Below are 20,703 nucleotides of genomic sequence, written 5' to 3'. Positions count from 1 at the left end.
TGAAAAAATCCGGATATCAAGAAAAAATAAATTGGGAAATTTGTTCTAAGCAACTTATCCAGAGAAATTCATTAAAGAACCACATGATAGTTCACACCGAACAAAAATCTTACAAGTGTGAAATTTGTTCTAAGCAGTTCAATAAAGCAAATAATTTGAAAAGATATTTGAGAGTGCATACTGGAGAAAAACCGTACCAGTGTGAAATTTGTTTTAAGCATTTTACAGAAAAAAGAAATTTGGATGACCACACGAAAGTTCACACTGGCGAAAACAATTACGAAATTTGTTTTAAGTCGTTTAGTAAAAAAAGATATTTAAAATTACATGAGATTGCACACTGGGGAAAAACCTTACAAGTGTGAAATTTGTTTGAAAAGGTTTACCGACTCAGGGGTTTTAAAAAGACATGTGACAACACATGCAGGAGAAAAACCTTATAAGTGTGAAATTTGTTTTAAGAAGTTTACTAGAACAACTAATTTGAAAGTACATTTGAGAGTGCACAATGGAGAAAAACCTTACATGTGTGAAATTTGTTTAAAGCAGTTTATTGCAGCAAGTCATTTGAAAGTAGGTACATATGAGATTGCACACCGGGGAAAAACCTTATAAGTGTGAAATTTGTTTTAAGCAGTTTGCTCATAATCCTTCTCTGGATGTTCATAAGAAAGTTCACACAGGCGAAAAAAGTGCGAAATTTGTTTTAAGCAATGTAGTAAAGCAAGTCATTTGAAAGTACATTTGAGAGTGCACACTGGGGAAAAACCTTACAAGTGTGAAATTTGTTTAAAGCAGTTTGCTCATAAACTTTCTCTGGATGTACATAAGAGAAAAATCCACGAGGAAAATAAAATTCCTGTAGCTGGCTGTATACCATAAGTCATATGTCACAAAAATATTGAATCCTTTGTAAAAGGTAGGTATATTTAAAAGACCCCAATAAGGGTTACATCAAATTAACAAAACGTTTTCGGATTAACAAATAATCCATCATCAGTGTTAAAAGCCCTAAAATAATAAGTATGTATAACCCAATTAATAAAGGAAAATGTAAAAATTGACTAAGGTTAAGAATTGCCAGAGGTCATACTTACAATAGCATGCATGCGTGAGCCACCAAAATGTTATGGAATTTCTTAATAGTTGACAGCACGTCGAAGGGTCAGAAGTTCTAAACCAGTTGTAAAGTAATTGTGCAGCGTGAATATAAAGAGGCTGATAGACGGCTTCACCATGCAAGATATTCACAATATATTCACGAGATACCTATTCACAAGATATTCACTTCACTTAATAGATGCAGGTTTTCACCACTTCTTGTGTGGTTCTGCGTTGATCTGTCGCCTCCACTCTTGTTTGTTTTTTAACCAAGAGGAGTGTATTTGGTTATTACTCTAGTGACTTTCTTGGGTGTGAATCTGTCTTTTTAGTTTACTCCTCCTGGTTAAAAAATAAACTATAGAAGAGTTTAAACAGGTGGTTTATGATTTCTTTTGTCCATCAATAGAATTCTAGCTCAAGAACAGAATATGTACAACTTCTTGGATTCATGGGCGCCCATATACAAATTTTTAGGGGGGGGACCAGACGTGAAGATGTTGCACATTACATAAGTCTATGCTAAAACAAATACGGTGGAAATAAAAAATGAAATATAAAATACTATGATTTTTGTGTCGCCACGGGATTTTGGGTTCAGTTTATTTATTAACTATGGAATCTAAAGTTGTTCTGAAGCTATTTCCTTGTGGTATTTTTATAATCAACTATTTTTAATGGGAAATAAGCCACAATTTTACCAAAAAAATGATTTTATTAACGTTTCGAAGCCCAAATCGGGTTTCGTTGTCAAAATACTACTAAAATAAACAAAAATGTTGTTGCTAAGTAAACAAAATTTTTCTAATAATTTATTAATCTGACTCATTTATATTGGCAATTCAGAGGTATATTATACATTTTAAAGTAAAAGACTTTAAAATGATATCGCCAATATTTATGAGTTGCGTTCCTGGGACGACTTTACTAAAAGATAGTTCATTCGATTACATGAAATCAATCCCAACTCAAGAATATCCGTCACAAAAAAAAATCATAGCATGTGATCTGTCTTTAAAAAGACAACCAAATACAACGATGACAGTAAAATTTTCGCGTTAGAGATTCCATAGTAAATCACGAGGAAAAACCTCGTGATACTATCCCTACATCGTAAGTATTTGGTCTTACATTTAATTTAATTTCAAAAAACTAATACCAAATTCTGACTTCAATATGTTTAAATTATATAATATTAATAATACATAGATATACAATAAGTAATACTAAAATATAAAATTTGTACTAACTCGATATGTTATTGACTAACTAATCGTGGTATTTTCTTTCTATTGACCTCCTTCAGTATGGATAACCACATCCTACTGAATTCTACCGAGGAATTTGCGACACAATTGGTTTCATTTAGCATAATTAGAGCCGCTTCTTTGATTTTTCTCTTTTTATCTGATTCTTTCAGGACTATACTTGATTCATGAGAAATAGAGAATTTGATAGATCTCAAATATGTCAACACGCATGGGATAATGAACATAGAGTTCAGTGGAGAGATTCAAGCATAGTCCTGAAAGAATCAGATAGTAAAAAGAGAAAAATCAAAGAAGCGGCTCTAATTATGCTAAATGAAACCAATTGTGTCGCAAATTCCTCGGTAGGATGTGGTTACCCATACTGAAGGAGTAAGTCAATAGAAAGAAAATACCACGATTAGTTAGGCAATAACATATTGAGTTAGTACAAATTTTATATTTTAGTATTACTTATTGTATATCTATGTATTATTAATATTATATAATTTAAACATATTAAAGTCAGAATTTGGTATTGGTTTTTTTAAATTAAATTAAATGTAAGACCAAATCCTTACGATGTAGGGATAGTATCACGAGGTTTTTTCCTGGTTTTTCCTCGTGATTTACTATGGAATCTCTAACGCGAAAATTTTACTGTCATCGTTGCATTTGGTTGTCTTTTTAAAGACAGATCACATGCTATGATTTTTTTTTGTGACGGATATTCTTGAGTTGGGAATTACATATTTTGTATTTTGACAACGAAACCCGATTTGGGTTTCGAAGCGTTAATAAAATCATTTTTTTGGTAAAATTGTAGCTTATTTCCCATTAAAAATAGTTGATTATGGAATCTAACATTGAAATTAAGAAAGAGTCCATTGAATGTGGCCAAAGACACATGTAGAATCCGATATCGGCGGGTAATTCAAGTACCACAAATAATAATAATTAGTCCTAAACAATGAAATTAATGTAAATCTTAATTTTTATTAGCTAGGGCAGTAAAAGCTGTAATTAAGGAAGAGTTTATTGAAGATAATCCAAGATATATAGAGACTCAGTTATCCACCTCCTTTGATCTGACAAACTTGAAGAAGGAATCAGATAAGAATATCTCAGGTAATATAAGTATTAATTTTTAGTACTAAACACTTGCTTGTAATTAGTCCTTTCACTCACAGTTAAATATTGCCCTGGGAGTGAGTACCTACCACCTCTTCTCGTGGGTGAAAAAACATATATGTTCAAAATTAGTCCAAAATTACTGCACAGTGGCCTTTATAGACATCAGTTAGGCTTTTAACAAAGTCTGGCATCCAGGCTTGTTATGCAAAATAAAAATAAGTCCCTGCAAGTAGAAGTTACTACAACCTACTGAAAGCCTACCTACACAAGCGAAATCGCCATTTTTCGTTTTTTTCAAATTTTAAATTGCTTATAAGTCGAAAACGATCAACTTTAGAGAAAAATTATAAGAGACCTTTTTTGTCCAGAATGGTCCAAAAAATTTTATAAAAAATTGTTCAGGCCAAAAATATTGATTCTTGAAATTTGATTAAAAAAAATTGGCCCACTTTTCACATGGGCGACTTCTTGAACCTTATTCTGGGATGTCTCACGAATGTGATTATGCAAAAAAATCTCATGGGAATATTTTTCCCTTCGAACCCGCCGTTTTCGCCTTGTCTAATAATTTATATACTATACAATAAAAACTAATACTTAAATTGATACGTAATCGAGAAAATAGGAAAAGTGATAAAGTGACTTTTTAATAATATATTGTTACTATGGAACTCTTAGATAAATCTGGAGCATATTGAACAACAAAACACTTGGATCACAGAATATATCCTGGTGTATTCACTGCTTGGATCTTCCATAAATAATAAACAATAAATAATTTTTTTTTTTAATTTAAACGCAGAATGAAAGACTAAATTATTACCCAGGGCGGAAAGTCCCCTAGAATAAATAAAAAGTTTCTTTTGAATGAGATATTTGAAATTAAAAATCACACTAAATTTTCTCTTTTTTTTTCACCCCTCTAAATTATTAAAATTAACATCAAAGTTTTCAGAGACTTTCGGTCCTCGTTTATTACGTAATCTTTCATTCTCGTTTAAATTTTTAAAAAATACTTACTAGCTTTCTCTGGAGTCGAAACAAATGAATTTATTTAAATAGCATTGGAGCCGAAAGTTTGCGCCTATCCCCTTAAATTTTTGTGATTGATGGTATACAGCCAGCTATAGGAAAAATTATTTCTTTTTCTTGTGGATTCGGTACGAATTGTTTTCAAAGCGATTTATTAATGCAATTAGTAATGTGGTATGTGTTTGTAATTGAGTTTTTGAGTTAAATACTAGTATATTATTCAACGAGCATGTAATGATGGCTATTACTCACGGTGATGAAGTTTGCGACATGAGCCGAAGGTGAGTGTCGTAATTCATCACCGTGAGTAATAGCCGTTACATGCGAGTAGAATACTATACTTTTTCTACGACATTTTTATATTTTAATTAGTGAAAAATAATTATCAACTGCTCGAGATTAAATTTATAATTTACAAAATAAATGTTTGCCAATAATAAAGGGCTCAATAATTAGTTGCCTCCTATTAGCAAATGCTGTCTTATGTATTGTAAAAATACAACAAAAAATAGTCAGTTCAAGTTCTATTCGTTTCCGATAAATTATAAGCACATTTGTTAATGTACCTAATAAATAGGAAATTGCTATTGTCGGTGGATGTATGTTATAAAGTTGTTAATGTACATTATTTATATTTAACTATAGTGGGTGATCATATTATTAGAGCCACCTCAGAAAATTTTACTTTTGTTTAATAATGGTATGTAAGTTTTTTCTTTATACGGTCCACGTTGCCTTTGAAACTTTAGAAATGGATGCTATGTTTCTGTTGGAGTGATTAGTATTGAATATTAAAGTTTTTATTTCTGCGATTTTCCTTGGTGAGATGTCTTTGGATTTCCCATGATGTTCTGGTACCACTACTGTAACGAACGCGCAATTTTTACTAAATTCACAAAATATAGTATAGGACCATTGTTTATATAGGGAGATAGTAGGTCAGCCTAATAGGAAAATTTGTTTGATTTAAATTGAGACAGTCACCAGATGTCCCCACAATTTGTGTCAGGGTCGCAACGTCAAAATGCATAGACACCAAGTTGGATACGATCCTATTCTTAACACACTAACTCGCATACACATTAAGAAAAATGAATATATATGGAAGAATATTACTTAGAAATTGGATTAAAGATGTCATTATATACATAATAGTATGACATCATTAATTTAATTTCTAAATATATTCTTCCATATACAGTATGTCCCTGTAAGTTGTATCAATATGGAAAACTTTTTTATTATTAATTTTACGAAAAAAAGTTATTCTTTATAAAAAGCTCTACATGGTCCAAAACCTAAGATTCAACCATCAAATAACAAATTTTATGAATATTATACGAGGTATGTCAAAAAGTTTGAATTTCACTCAAGAGTAAAGTAGCTTTATTTTTCACAATATTGAAAATTGGGATTATAAAAAGTTGTTTGGAATTAAAATCTTTATTCTAATATGCAATTACATCCTTCTAATTGAAATTTTTTTTTGAAAATTATGGATAACTAACATTATTTTCAGTTATTTCAATTCTGATAACTCTTTTATTATTAATTTGACGATAAAAAGTGATTCTCAATAAAAAGTTCTGCATGGTCTAAAACCTAAAATACAACCATCTTATGTCAAATTTTATCAATTTTATACGAGGTGTGTCAAAAAATATGAATTTCGCTCAAGAGTAAAATACATTTATTTTTTACAATATCGAAAATTGTTATTATGAAAAGTTATTTAGAATTAAAAACTATGTTTCAGTATGTAATTACATTCTTCTAATTGAAATATTCTGAACTATAAAGGTACTTTACTTTTGATCTAAATTTATCTTTTTTGACACACCTCGTAAAAAAATGATAAAATTTGATATAAGATGGTTGTATTTTAGGTTTTAGACTTAGGCCATGCAAAACTTTTTATTAAGAATCACTTTTTTTCGTAAAATTAATAATAAAAGAGTTACCAGAATTGTAATAACAGAAACTAATGTCATGTTATCCATAATTTTTCAAAAATTTTTTTTTCAATTACAAAGATGTAAACAATTTTTCATAATAGCAATTTTCAATATTGTGAAAAATAAAGCTATGTACTTTACTCTTGAGTGAAATTCAATCTTTTTGACATATCTCGTATAATATTCATAAAATTTAATATCTGATGATTGAATCTAAGGTTTTGGTTTGGACCATGCAGAGCTTTTTATGAAGAATAACTTTTTTTCGTAAAATTAATAATAAAAAAGTTTTCCATATGGATACAACTTACAGGGACATACTGTATATTTATTTTTCTTAATATGTATGCGAGTTGGGGTGTTATGAATAGGATCGTATCCAACTTGGTGTCTATGCATTTTGACGTTGCGACCCTGACAGAAATTGTGGGGACATCTGGTGACTGTCTCAATTTGAATCAAACAAATTTTTCTATTGGGCTGACCAACTATCCCTATATAAACAATGATAGGACTGTCAGAATATCACTAGAGAGCAATGGAAACTCACAAAGTTTATTATAACTCTAAACACCAAGAATACAAAATAATAGGCACACGAGTTGCAAGCTAGGCTGGGCAGCACTGACAAACAATGCATCTGAGTCACGCATTGCCACACATGAGTGTTGCCACTATTGTCAGATTATTTATTGCACTTTCATAAAGTGTAACAAGACAGCCAAATTGAAACAAATGCATTAATATATGATACAGCTCAATTATATACCCTTCCTCTAAAACATTGAATTTTACTAGGTGGCTCTAATAATATGATCACCCACTGTAAGTATATATAATATAATTATATATAATATGGTATAATATACAGTGATGAGGGCGCTAGTAACCTGGCAAAATAACGCAAAATATGGAAAACATAATACATTGTGAAGTAAACAGAGATGAAACTAGTGGAGGTGGAAATTATCGATATAAAAGTATAAATTAACATTACTTTACATAGTTTCTCACCTTTAGACGCATCGGAGGAGTATGAAAACTGTCACTGTGACACGAGAATTTTATAAAATACTTCTGTCACAGACGTCTAAGGATGTGAAACTATGTAATGTATTGTTAATTTATACGTTTATGTCTATAATTTCCATATCTACTAGTTTCATCTGTTTTTATTTCACAACGTATTATGTTTTCCATCTTTTGCGTTATTTTGCCGGTTATAAGTGCGCTCATCACTGTATTTAACACAATATCACTTTTTACCATAGAGGTATATATTAACATAGAGTGAGCCTACCTTTCGCGCTTTCTGACGACAAGATCTCATGGACTGGTTTGCGGTAGTCAAGGGGAGAACAACTGTCGCAGCTTTACTATACGTAAGAGCATGTAAGAGTGAAACAGCACTAAGCCAAATAAAAAAGATGGTGTCGTCACTTCGCTCTGAATGACACTCTGTCTATGATAATATATAAGTCTGTTTTTTACAATAAACACAATACACTTAAGAGCAAACAGTAGCGATCAACAGGTAGCAACAAACACGTTCCAAGATTGTGGATCTAATTTTGAATATTTTGTCGAGATATTTGGCACAAATAGTCGTAATATAATAAAGAATGGCGGTACAAAGCCCAATTTTAGATATATGTTAGTATCTATGTGGAAATTACTCTATAACTAAATAAAATATTGAAAAAAGGAGCCTGTACCGCCATTAAAAAAGAAAAAAATCCACTTACTTCCAATAAACTTTTTTATCCCGTGTCTAGATTTTGTGTCACATTGGAACTACTAAAAATCGATTTTTTTATAACAAGAAATCGAACGTCACTGACTTGGCAACATTTCGCGCCTATGTGTATAAAAATTATTGTTTTTGATAGTATAAAGTATAAACGTCATTGTCAGTGTCGAATTACCGACGCACTGTTGCCTCATTTTTAAAAGTTCGCAGAACTTTCGCAATCTTGGACCGCGTTTGTTGCTATCTGTTGATCGCTACTGTGTGCTCTTAAGTTATAAATTTGTAAATTTCAACCGACACATTGAAATTCGCTAATTTCACTGTCACTTAAAATGATAAACGTCAAAATTTATAGTAAACAATGTATAAACGTAAAAAATATACTGATCCATTACAATTACAATAATTATGTATTAAATAAACAAGTTTAAGTAATTTTATTTGCAGTTTATATAGGAATAATATGTATATTAAAAGTGGTATGCACCACTTGAACCTAACTTCAGTTCGTGAGTAATGAAGTATTACTCACAGGTAAAGTAATAGGTGTTATTATCTATTCAAAAATTGTGAATAATGAGCATGTTATTAAATCACGATGTGCTTCACTTAATCTCTGAACTCAAACCATTTCCAAAAACTAAAATTTAGATCATGCCATAAATAGTGTATTTCAGCCATACGATACCAAGTTATCAAAAAATTTTTATTGTATTTGATTTTTCTGAAATAAAAAAATATATTTTCGTTTTTTTTTAGGCTTTCTTGAAGATGAAAACACATCGGAAACTACGAAAACGGTACTTGTACATTCATGTGATAAACCTATAGAAGAAAAAACAAATTGTAAAATTTGTTCTAATCAACTTTCCCACATATGTTCATTAAAAAAACACATGATAGTTCACACAGGACAAAAACCTCACAAGTGTGAAATTTGTTTTAAGCTGTTTAAAAGAGCGAGTGATTTGAAAAGACACGTGAGAACACATACAGGAGAAAAACCTTACAAGTGTGAACTTTGTTTTAAGCATTTTACTGAAAAAAGAAATTTGGATGACCATACGAAAGTTCACACTGGCGAAAACAAGTGCGAAATTTGCTTTAAGGCGTTTACTAAATCAATATATTTAAAATTACATATGAGATTGCACACTGGGGAAAAACCTTACAAGTGTGAAATTTGTTTGAAGAGGTTTACCGACTCAGGGGTTTTGAAAAGACATATGACAACACATACGGGAGAAAAACCTTACAAGTGTGAAATTTGTTTGAAGAAGTTTACTAGAACAACTAGTTTGAAAGTACATTTGAGAGTGCACAATGGAGAAAAACCTTACAAGTGTGAAATTTGTTTAAAGCAGTTTATTGTAGCAAGTCATTTGAAAGTACATATGAGATTGCACACCGGGGAAAAACCTTATAAGTGTGAAATTTGTTTTAAGCAGTTTGCTTATAATGTTTCTCTGGATATTCATAAGAAAGTTCACACAGGCGAAGAACGTTACAAGTGTGAAATTTGTTTTGAGCAATTTAGTAAAGCAAGTCTTTTGAAAGTACATTTGAGAGTGCACACTGGGGAAAGACCTTACAAGTGTCAGATTTGTTTTAAGCAATTTAGTAAAGCAAGTCATTTGAAAACACATTTGAGAGTGCACACTCGGGAAAAACCTTATAAGTGTGAGATTTGTTTTAAGCAATTTAGTAAAGCAAGTCATTTGAAAGTACATTTGAGAGTGCACACTGGGGAAAAACCTTACAAGTGTGAAATTTGTTTAAAGCAGTTTGCTCATAAACTTTCTCTGGATGTACATAAGACAAAAATCCACGAGGAAAATAAAATTCCTGTAGCTGGCTGTATACCATAAGTCACAAAAAATATAAGTATGTATAACCTAATTAGTAAAGGAAAATGTTGTAAAAATTGACTAAGGTTAAGAATTGCCAGAGGTCATACTTACAATAGCATGCATGCGTGAGCCACCAAAATGTCATGGGTAAAAACCCTTTAAATGTTACACGATCTTAAATGATACTACATATTGTTAATAATAATATTGGATGTTGCAAATATTCCTGGATATTACCCAGAGCAACACAGGACTCTAACCCACGTGGGTGTAATGTGAAAGGGATTAACCTCACATATTGAGAGTTGAATGTCAACTAAAGGTAAAGGAACTTTAGAAGTACATATGTCAAACACAAACTGTCAATGCAACGTTATGAACTGTTGTATTGTTAAAAATAAAATAAAAATGTATTCCATTTTTATTCAGTTGCAATGCGAAGGCAAAACTGTCTTATTTTTCACTTAGAACAGGGAGCGCAAACCAGCACTTTAAATCGACGATTTTCGACTCTATTTGGAGTCATTATCAGAGAGGCGTAGGTTTGCTGCTCTCTGCCCGAAGAAGTGGCAAAACTACGAAAGCTTATCCCCGCATTGCAACTGACGTTTATGGAGTAGGTGACTGGCATCATCTGGCAACTGAAAGGCAAAGTTGTCAACCTAATAGAAACATTAATGATATTGAAAAATATTAAAAATATTACTAAGTGACTTTTAATTGAAAACTTATTGTTGTATTGTTACTTAGTCAAATAAGTTTATGTTGATGTTGAAAATAAAACATTATCAAATATCCATATATTGGGGTTAAAAATATTCGAACCCAAATGTAAAAAACTGATGCAATGATTAAAAACATGAATATGAAAACATGATACAGTTGAGTCCGCGAGTCTTTACCCGTGCGTCATTAATACCTGGCGAGATAAAACACATACTTTTTATCTAGCATCATTCTCTTCCATGCATGAAACTCATGACAAACCAGCTGCCGTTTGTTATTAAGTAACAACACATGTTATTTTTATGAACCATCTAGACTCAGTGCATTGAAAAGAGATAGGTACAAAAAAAGACGATTCGGTATGTTTTCATATTTTAGGCACAATTTGTTTGACGTTTCTGATTTGTTTAATTTTGTGGCTGTCAGTCAGTTGAACTTTTTGCGGTTTTTGTCGAATTTTTGCGTTTTGAAGTTTCTTTATATTACACAAACTGTTGTTTTCACAACTAATTTTATATTGGGCTTTGAAATTTTAAGGTAAATAATTATATTTAGGCAATTAATATTTAAAACATACAAAGCTAACGTCATTCACACAGTAAAGAAATGACTGTATTTAGATTTCCGTCAAAGTGAATAAAATAACAAAAATAAAATATGTTATTGGATTTTTTTATAAATTGTTTATTTATTTATTAATCAATAATAATAAAAGAATTTATTAAGCTACTTGAAATGTAGCTGTAATTCTGCGCAAAAATTTTGAAGCAAAACTTACATTTGACATTCTATATATTTGATAACGTCAAATTTTATAATAAAACCCGTAATCGGAACAGTAGCCACTTTCTGTCAGTTGTTGTTGCGTGAAATAGGGTTTTTCATTCACAGTCATTTGTTTCGAGCTTCTGTCATATGTCATATAATCCGTGTATATTAATATTATACAACATATGACAGAAGCTCGAAACAAATGACAGTCGATGAAAAGCCCTATAGATTTCCGACTTATTTCGTATGCTTTAAGTGATGACGCACGGGTGAAGACTCGCGGACTCGACTGTATTTAGGTACCAGGTCAACAATAAGTTGTATTTATTAGGAAAACAAAGTGGAAACAATAGACTTAGAATTATTATTAAGGCCTTAATTAAAGGGTTTTTACCCATAACATTTTGGTGGCTCAGGTATGCATCCTATTGTAAGTATGACCTCTGGCAATTCTTAACCTTATTAGTAAGTTATACTTATTATTTTAGGGCTTTTAACACTAATGATGGATTATTTGTTAATCCGAAAACGTTTTGTTAATGTGATGTAACCCTTATTGGGGCCTTTTAAATATAACTTTTACAAAGGATCAAGTATTTTTTTGTACACAAGAGAATTTACACTGGGGAAAAACCTCAGAAGTGTAAACTTTGTTTAAAGCAGTTTAGTGATAGAAGTTTTTTAAAAATGCATTTGAGACTGCACAGTGGAGAAAATCCTTACAAGTGCAACATCTGTTTTAAGAGGAAACAGTAGCGATCAACAGGTAGCGAAAACGCGTTCCAAGATTGCGGCTGTAATTTTGAATATTTTTTTGAGATATTTGGCACACGTATTCGTAATATAATAAAGAATGACGGTACAGAGCCCAATTTGAAAAAATATATTAATATGTGGAAATTACTCTGTAATTAAATACAATATTAAAAAAACGAGCCTGTACCGCCATTAAGAAGAACAAAAGAATACACTTTCTTCAAATAAACTTTTTTATCCGATGCCTAGATTTTGTGTCATTTTGGAACTACTAAAATTTGGAACTACATTACTAATGAAATAAAAAATTTTAGTAGTTCCAAAATGACACAAAATCTAGGCATCGGATAAAAAAGTTTATTTGAAGAAAGTGTATTTTTTTGTTCTTCTTAATGGCGGTACAGGCTCGTTTTTTTAATATTGTATTTAATTACAGAGTAATTTCCACATATTAACATATTTTTCTAATTGGGCTCTGTACCGCCATTCTTTATTATATTACGAATACGTGTGCCAAATATCTCGAAAAAATATTCAAAATTACAGCCGCAATCTTGGAACGCGTTTTGGCTACCTGTTGATCGCTACTGTATCACCTTAAGCAGTTTTCTCAAAAAGTTAATTTGGAAAGGCATTTTAGAACTCATATTGAATAAAAATCATGCAATTGTGAAATTTCTTTAAAATTACTTTGTCAAAAATGATCATGCTGAATAAGTACCAGGGATTGATTTTATTCTTAAAAATTATATTTGTTCTTATGAGGGTAGGCGCAAAATCTTGGTCCAATTTTTTTTAATCCTGAGAAAACTAATAAGTATTTTTGAAAAATTTAAACGCAGAATGAAAGGTTACATTATTACCGAGGGCTGAAAGTCCCTGAAAACTCCTATAATGTTTATTTTAATAAGTTAGAGGAGAAGAGAAAAGAGGAAAAGAGGATTTTAAATTTCAAATATTTCATTCAAAAGAAACTTTTTGTTTATTCTAAGGGACTTCGGCCCTCGGTAATAATGTATGTAATCTCCCATTCTGCGTTTAAATTTTTCAAAAATATTTATTAGTTGTCTTAGGATTCGAAGAAAATGAATGCATTTAAATAGCATTTGACCAAGACTTTGCGCCTACCCCTTAATGAAACAATTTATGATTCCGTTTTAGGCTCAATTTTAAAAACAATAAATAAAAACAATAAATCTGTTAAAACTCATAAAAAATATTTTATTATATGCCTCGAAACTGACATACCCAAATTTATGAATTTTTAAAATACCTTCTTCTTCGTTAAGTGCCATCTCCGCGACGAAGGTTGGCAATCATCATGGCTATTTTGACCTTCGAGGCAGCTGCTCTGAATAGTTGCCTTGAGCTGCAACCAAACCATTCTCTCAGGTTCCTCAACCAGGAAACGCATCTCCTTCCTACGTTTCTCCTACCCTCTATTTTTCCTTGAATTATGAGTCTCAAGATGTTATATCTTTCGCCTCTGATCACATGTCAGAGATATTAAAATACCTAAGAAAATCAAAAAGTTTGTGTTATCTAATCAAAGACGTTTCACAGGAATATCTGCTTAAAATGAACAAAAAAATTATAAAAAAGGGTTCAAGGCAGGTTTTGTTTATATTCGATTCAGAGTTGGACTACCATCTCCATATAGCAACTATTTCAGCATCCTTATGCATCATCAGTTAAGTTTATGCAGTCACAACTCTGAAGGGAATATAAACATTCTGCCTCTTTTAAGGCAAACCATCGCGATGCAATGAACCCACCTTTTGAGACGCAATCTAGCGACATCTCTCGTATTACGAGGAAAACAACGAAAAGCCCCAGATACAAAGTTTACTACTTTTTAAACAATTAGAATAATTGAAATAAAAATATAATAAACAATATTTTAAATCTAAGACTTTTCGTTAATAAACTGCTTTCTGGCTGCATCCCATATCTCCGGATTTTACAATATATAATCACGTAGAGACGACGAAAATAGGAGAAAGCAAATAGAGGACACTTAGGCCACGCATTTACCTTCTCTTCGTCTAGGAAAAGGACCGAAAGACAGTTTCTAAATACTCAAAAACTGAGTAAAATGAAAAAGATAAAAAAGGGTTCAAGGCAGGTTTTGTTTATATTCGATTCAGAGTTGGACTACCATCTCCATATAGCAACTATTTCAGCATCCTTATGCATCATCAGTGAAGTTTATGCAGTCACAACTCTGAAGGGAATATGAACATTCTGCCTCTTTTAAGGCAAACCATCGCGATGCAATGAACCCACCTTTTGAGACGCAATCTAGCGACATCTCTCGTATTACGAGGAAAACAACGAAAATCCCCAGAAAAAAATTATACTTACGTATTCCATACCTACGTATGGAATATTCCATACTTACGTCATCATCCAGCCTCAAAAGTCCACTGCTGAACATAGGCCTCCTCCCCTTGTTTCCAACCCCATCTATCCTGCGCCGCTCTCATCCAGTTTTTATTTACCTTTCTCAAGTCGTCAGTCCATCTTGTAGGCGGTCGACCGACGCTTCTCTTGGCCTCCATTCCAATAACCTCTTCGTCCATCGCCCATCTGTCATTCTGGCTATGTGTCCTGCCCATCTCCACTTCAACCTGGCTATCCTCTCGATGACGCCAGTCACCTTTGTTCTTCTCCTGATTTCTTCGTTTCTGATTTTGTCTCGCTGAGTTATTCCTAACATTGACCGCTTCATTCTTCTCTGCGTGACTCTTAGTTTGGTAGCCGAGGCTTTCTGATCCGTACGTCAAGACTGGGAGGACGCACTGATCAAATACCTTTCTCTTTAGGCATGTGGCCTACTCACTTTTAAAAGTTTCTCTCAGTTTTCCAAATGCCGCCCACCCAAGACCTATTCATCTCTTCAGTTCATGAGTCTGATTGTCCCTGCCAATCGCAATTTCATGTCCAAGGTATTTATATCTATCTACGAGTTCTATTTCCTTCCCAACTGATGTTCTGGTTGGGTACCAAATTTGTCATTATTTTTGTTTTCGAGATGTTTATATTTAAACCTACATTTTCTGTAGCCACAACGAGTTCTTGAACCATCTCTCTTACCTAGCCATACCTAGATCATCAGCTACTATGACTATATCATCGGCGAAGCGTAAGTTGTTTAGGTATTCTCCATCTATTTTTATTCCCTTTGTCATCCAATCCAAACTCTTGAAAGCATGTTCGAAGACCGTATTAAAAAGTTTAGGTGACATTGGGTCTCCTTGTCTAACCCCACGTTCTATTTTTATGTGATTACTGTTAGTATGTAATTTGACAGTGGTTGTTGCCTGTAAGTATATTTTGTGTAATAATTTTGTATAGGTACCTATAATCTAGCCTGCATTCTTTAAGCGCCTGTAATATTTTGCTAAGCTCAACTGTGTCAAAGGCTTTATGAAAATCGATCAAAACTAGAACTAGAGGTTTATTGTATTCCACTATTTTCTCGATTAGGGTTTTTATACTTTGTAGATGGTCATTTGTTCCGTAACTTTTTCGAAATCCTACCTGTTCTCTTGGTTGATAAGTCTCTAACTTTTTTTCCATTCTCGTAACTATTATTCGCGTAAATAACTAATATAAATGGCTGAGGAGGCTAACCGGTCTGTAATTCTGTAAATTGGCTTTGTCTCCTGCTTTGTGTAATAGAATCATAGTAGCGTTGTTCCAGTCTGTTGGAATATTGGCGTTGTGAAGGCAGGTATTGAAAAGTATAATTTTTTCAAGTAGTATATTTCCTCAAATTTTTAGTGCTTCTGATACTATTCCATCTTCGCCTGGGGTTCGATTATTTTTCATTTTCTTCAAAGCCTCTTTGATTTCTGATTTTGTTATATCGGGTATTAAATCAATGCTATAAATCTGATCCTTGATTTAACCCGGGAGTAGTCGCGCTCACTTCTGTAACGTCGATAGTCGCGTGTGAGATTCTCAAAACACGAATTTAAAACAAATTTTTATTTTGTACTGTTTTTATCAAGTTTTTATATTGAAAATATATATTTGTAACAATTTTATTAAAAAAACCTGTGTTAACGGCCACCTTCCAACATCGGCCAGTTTAAAAATTTGCCAAACCAATTATATGTAGACTACAAAAACTGGCAATACCGTCCACCTTTCTATATCGGCCAATAGTTCTTTCATTTTTAGTGGCCGTTACTGAAAAATTTTACTGTACAGTAAAACCTGTGTTAACGGCCACCTGTCCTAACGGCCAGTTTAAAAATTTCCCAACCAATTATATGTAGACTACAAAAACTGGCAATAGCGGCCACCTTTCTATATCGGCCAATAGGTCTTTCATTTTTAGTGGCCGTTACTGACAGGTTTTACTGTATTACGAAAAAGGATGAAATGTGAGATTCTATCTAACGGCGCGACTACTCGCGGGTTAAAGCTAATTGGCTCTCCCCAAAGCCATAAATTCCACAAAAAGAAGAAGAAGAAAAAAATTCCTACGCATTACTACACCGTTCCTCGAGGCACTTACAAAATTTTTTCAAAATTGCAAAATTTTCCATCAAGTTATCGCGAAAAAGGATAAAAATTGAGATTCTATCTCACTGCGCGACTACTAGCGGTTAATACCCCAGTTTTTACTGTAATTGGAGGTTGCGTATTGTCATCTTTTTTTCTTGATTTGTATAACTCTGTGTAGAACTCTTCGACTATTGTTAATATTTCATCTCTGTAGTTTCTTTTCCAGTTCTGTTTCTTAGTTTGTTGATTTCTATTTTTCCTTTTTGTACGCTTTTCTTCAAAACTTTCATGTTCTTATTTTGCTCTATTGCTTGTTTTGTTTTTTCTACATTGTAGTTTCTTATGTCTTTTCTTATTGCCTTGCCTTAGTAGGTATGGAATACTTACGTATTCCATAGAAAGTGGGAAGTTTAGTTATCATGGATAAGTGGTCGGGTGAATAACGCTCATTTGCTGTGACAGCTTATTACAAAAGTGGTGAAAGTTTTGTACAAAGATCTCTGCGACAACTCATGTGTAGTGAATTTCGCACCGCTTCAATATTCTGTGGTGTGCGAGCAGTTCTGACACTGCACCTCTTTTTTGTGATGTTGAACCACTACTTTCAAAGTTCCTAATCCAAGTCTCAATAGCCATGTTAGACGGAACTGCACCAAGGGGCGGAAAATGGAAGTGTAAACGAAACGCTCGTTGTACGCGTAGGTACCAAAGTTTCACCATTTTTGTAATATGCTTTCACAGCAAATTTACGTTGCTCACCCGACCATTTATCCATGATAACTAAACTTGCCACTTTCTAGATTCACAACTTTTGCGCCGCAAGCCCACAGCTCCTCTATTTTATCGTCAGCAGCGTTGTCAAATCGTACCGCTTCACTGAATCATCCTTTATTAATGAATTTCGGTACTGCTTTGGATTTTATCAGCTATCGGTACCGTGTTAGATTTTATCTAACATACTAATAAAATAAAGTTAGTTACAACGTTGTGCTTCATTTAATCTCTGAACTCACAGAATAACATACACTGGGGTGCAAAATTAACAGGACACCTTAAAAATGGGTCATTTTTGATGTCTCGAATTTCCTAAACCTGTTGTCCGATTTAAGTGATCTTTTAATATGGTATAGCCTTATTCTTTTACAATATCGATGTAATAGTATTGTTGCTAAATAGTTAAATTTTCATTGTATACCGGGTGTAAAAATCAAACATGTGTTTAGTTCGAATCACCCTGTGGAATATTCTAGCATTTATAAAATACTGAAATTAAAATTCAACCATAGCCTCATGTTTTCTCTCAACATTTTGGATTTTGATTCATTCGCTTATGTTGGACCATAAAAAATAATACTTTAACAACTATCCATGTTTTTCATCAATACATGGTGTTTTTAAATAAGTATGGCAAACTTTAAGGGGTAATTCTGCATGAAAAAATAATGACAGTTTGCTTTATAAACTGTATGTGCGCAAGCTTCGTTTCCGAGATAGGGGTGTTGAAATTTTTCTTAAAAACTGACGATTTATTTATTGCTTTAAAACCGGTTGAGATATGCAAATGAAATTTGGTGGGTTTTAAGACGTAGTTATTGCACATTTCTTGATATACAATTAAGAATTTAGTATTCACCTTTGGCGCGCATACGGGTAATATGACAGCTCATATTACCCGCATGCGCGCCAATGGTGAATATTAAATTCTTATTTGTATGTCGAAAAATGTACAATAACTACGTCTTAAAACCCACTAAATTTCATTTGCATATCTTAACCAGTTTTAAAGCAATAAATAAATCGTCAATTTTTAAGAAAAATTTCAGCACCCTCTATCTCAGAAACGAAGCATTTGCGAACATAGTTTTATAAAGAGGCAAACTGTCATTATTTTTTCATGTAGAATTACCCCTTGAAGTTTGCCATACTTATTTAAAAACACCCTGTATGGATGAACAGCATGGCTAATTGTTAAAGTACCTAACTCTTTTATGGTTCAACATAAGCGAATGAATTAAACAACATGTTGAAAAAATATGGGGCTATAATTGGGTTTTAGTTTGATTACTTTATACATGCTAGAATATTCCACAGGGTGATGCCATTTTGAGAAAAAAACAGTGTCATTGGTACACCCGGAATACAATGAAAATTTGCCTGTTTAGCAAAAATATTATTACAGTGGTATTGTTAAAGAATAAGGCTATAACATATTAAAAAATTACTTAAATCGGACAACAGGTTTAGGAAATTCGATACATCAAAAATGACCCATTTTGAAGGTGTCCGGTTAATTTTGCACCCCAGTGTAAAAATATTTTAGAAAAACTAAAATTTAGATTGTGCCAAATTTAGTGTACCTCAGAATTTGAGGCGAGCTAACTTTTGTGACGTTATTTTTGCTCGTACTTACGTACATTTATTTCTGGTGGTATCAAATGTTCAATATTTTCAGACTAGGTATTTAATTTTGAAATTTTGCAGTTTGTTTAAACATTAAATATTGTTTGTTTAAATTATAAATTGTCCAAGCGAATGAATCTGACACGATTTGACTTAGCATTGCTCATTATGCGTGTGCTACTGTCGATACAGAACCTATCATCTCGCGATTTTATTAGTTAAAAATCTGAATCATAATCAAGCTCAATATGATGAAATGAAATCAAAATTGGTAAATATATTAACGTATAAGAGTAGAAAAAAATATATTCTGTTTTTTTTAGGCTTTCTTGGAGAGGAAGACACATCGGAAACTACGAAAACAGTACTTGTACATTTATGTGATAAAGAACAAACTATAGAAGAAAAAACAAATTGTAAACTTTGTTTAAAGCAACTTTCCCACAGAAGTTCATTAATAAAACACATGATAGTTCACACAAGACAAAAAGCTCACAAGTGTGAAATTTGTTTTAAGCAATTTAGTTCAGCAGGTAGTTGGAAAAGACATTTGAGAGTGCACACTAGAGAAACACCTTACAAGTGCGAGATTTGTTTTAAGCAGTTTGTATATAAAACTAATTTGAATGCACATGCAAAAGTTCACATTAGAGAAAACCCGTACAAGTGTGAAACTTGTTTTAAGCAGTTTAAGTCAGCAGGTAATTGGAAAAGACATGTGAGAGTGCACACTAGAGAAACACCTTACAAGTGCGAGATTTGTTTTAAGCAGTTTGTATATAAAACTTATTTGAATGCACATGCAAAAGTTCACATTAGAGAAAAACCGTACAAGTGTGAAATTTGTTTTAAGCAGTTTAGTCAAAACAGTCAGTTGACATCCCATACGAGAGTGCACACTGGGGAAAAACCTCACAAGTGTGAAATTTGTTTGAAGAGATTTGCCGAGACATGTGATTTGAAAAGACATGTGAGAACACATACAGGAGAAAAACCTTACAAGTGTGAGATTTGTTTTAGGCAATTTAGTTATAAATATTCCTTGAAAACACATTTGCAAGAGCACACTGGAGAAAAACCTCACAAGTGTGAAATTTGTTTTAAGCAGTTTAGTAAAGCGGGTCCTTTGAATAAACATTTGAGAGTACACACTGGTGAAAAACCTTACAAGTGTGAGATTTGTTTTAAGCAATTTAGTTATAAATATTCTTTGAAAACACATTTGCAAGAGCACACTGGGGGAAAACCTCACAAGTGTGAAATTTGTTTTAAGCAGTTTAGTGATCCAAGTGCTTTAAAAAGACATTTGATAACACATACAGGAGAAAAACCTTACAAGTGTGGAATTTGTTTTAAGCAGTTTAGTCAAAACAGTTATTTGACATCCCATACGAAAGTGCACACTGGAGAAAAACCTCACAAGTGTGAAATTTGTTTGAAGAGATTTACCGGCACATCGGGTT

The 20,703-nt window shown here is 32.5% G+C and overlaps 1 protein-coding gene across 7 annotated transcripts in view; it reads left to right on the top strand.

Annotated features, from left to right (window-relative positions):
- The window catches only part of LOC126885658 (gastrula zinc finger protein XlCGF57.1-like), a 118,233-nt gene that overhangs the window by 20,197 nt on the left and 77,333 nt on the right, over window positions 1-20,703 (top strand). Inside the window, exon 5 of one of the 7 annotated variants that reach the window (XM_050652340.1) lies at window positions 3,351-3,476. The exons of the other annotated variants lie outside the window; for them this stretch is intronic. Coding sequence (XP_050508297.1) covers window positions 3,351-3,476 — 126 coding nt within the window. The remainder of the gene's footprint in view (window positions 1-3,350; window positions 3,477-20,703) is intronic. 7 annotated transcript variants of the gene reach the window in all.

The sequence above is a fragment of the Diabrotica virgifera genome, chromosome 5 (assembly GCF_917563875.1).
Source record: "Diabrotica virgifera virgifera chromosome 5, PGI_DIABVI_V3a".
Taxonomy (NCBI): Eukaryota; Metazoa; Arthropoda; class Insecta; order Coleoptera; family Chrysomelidae; genus Diabrotica; species Diabrotica virgifera.
This window is presented reverse-complemented; position numbering and strand designations above follow the sequence as displayed.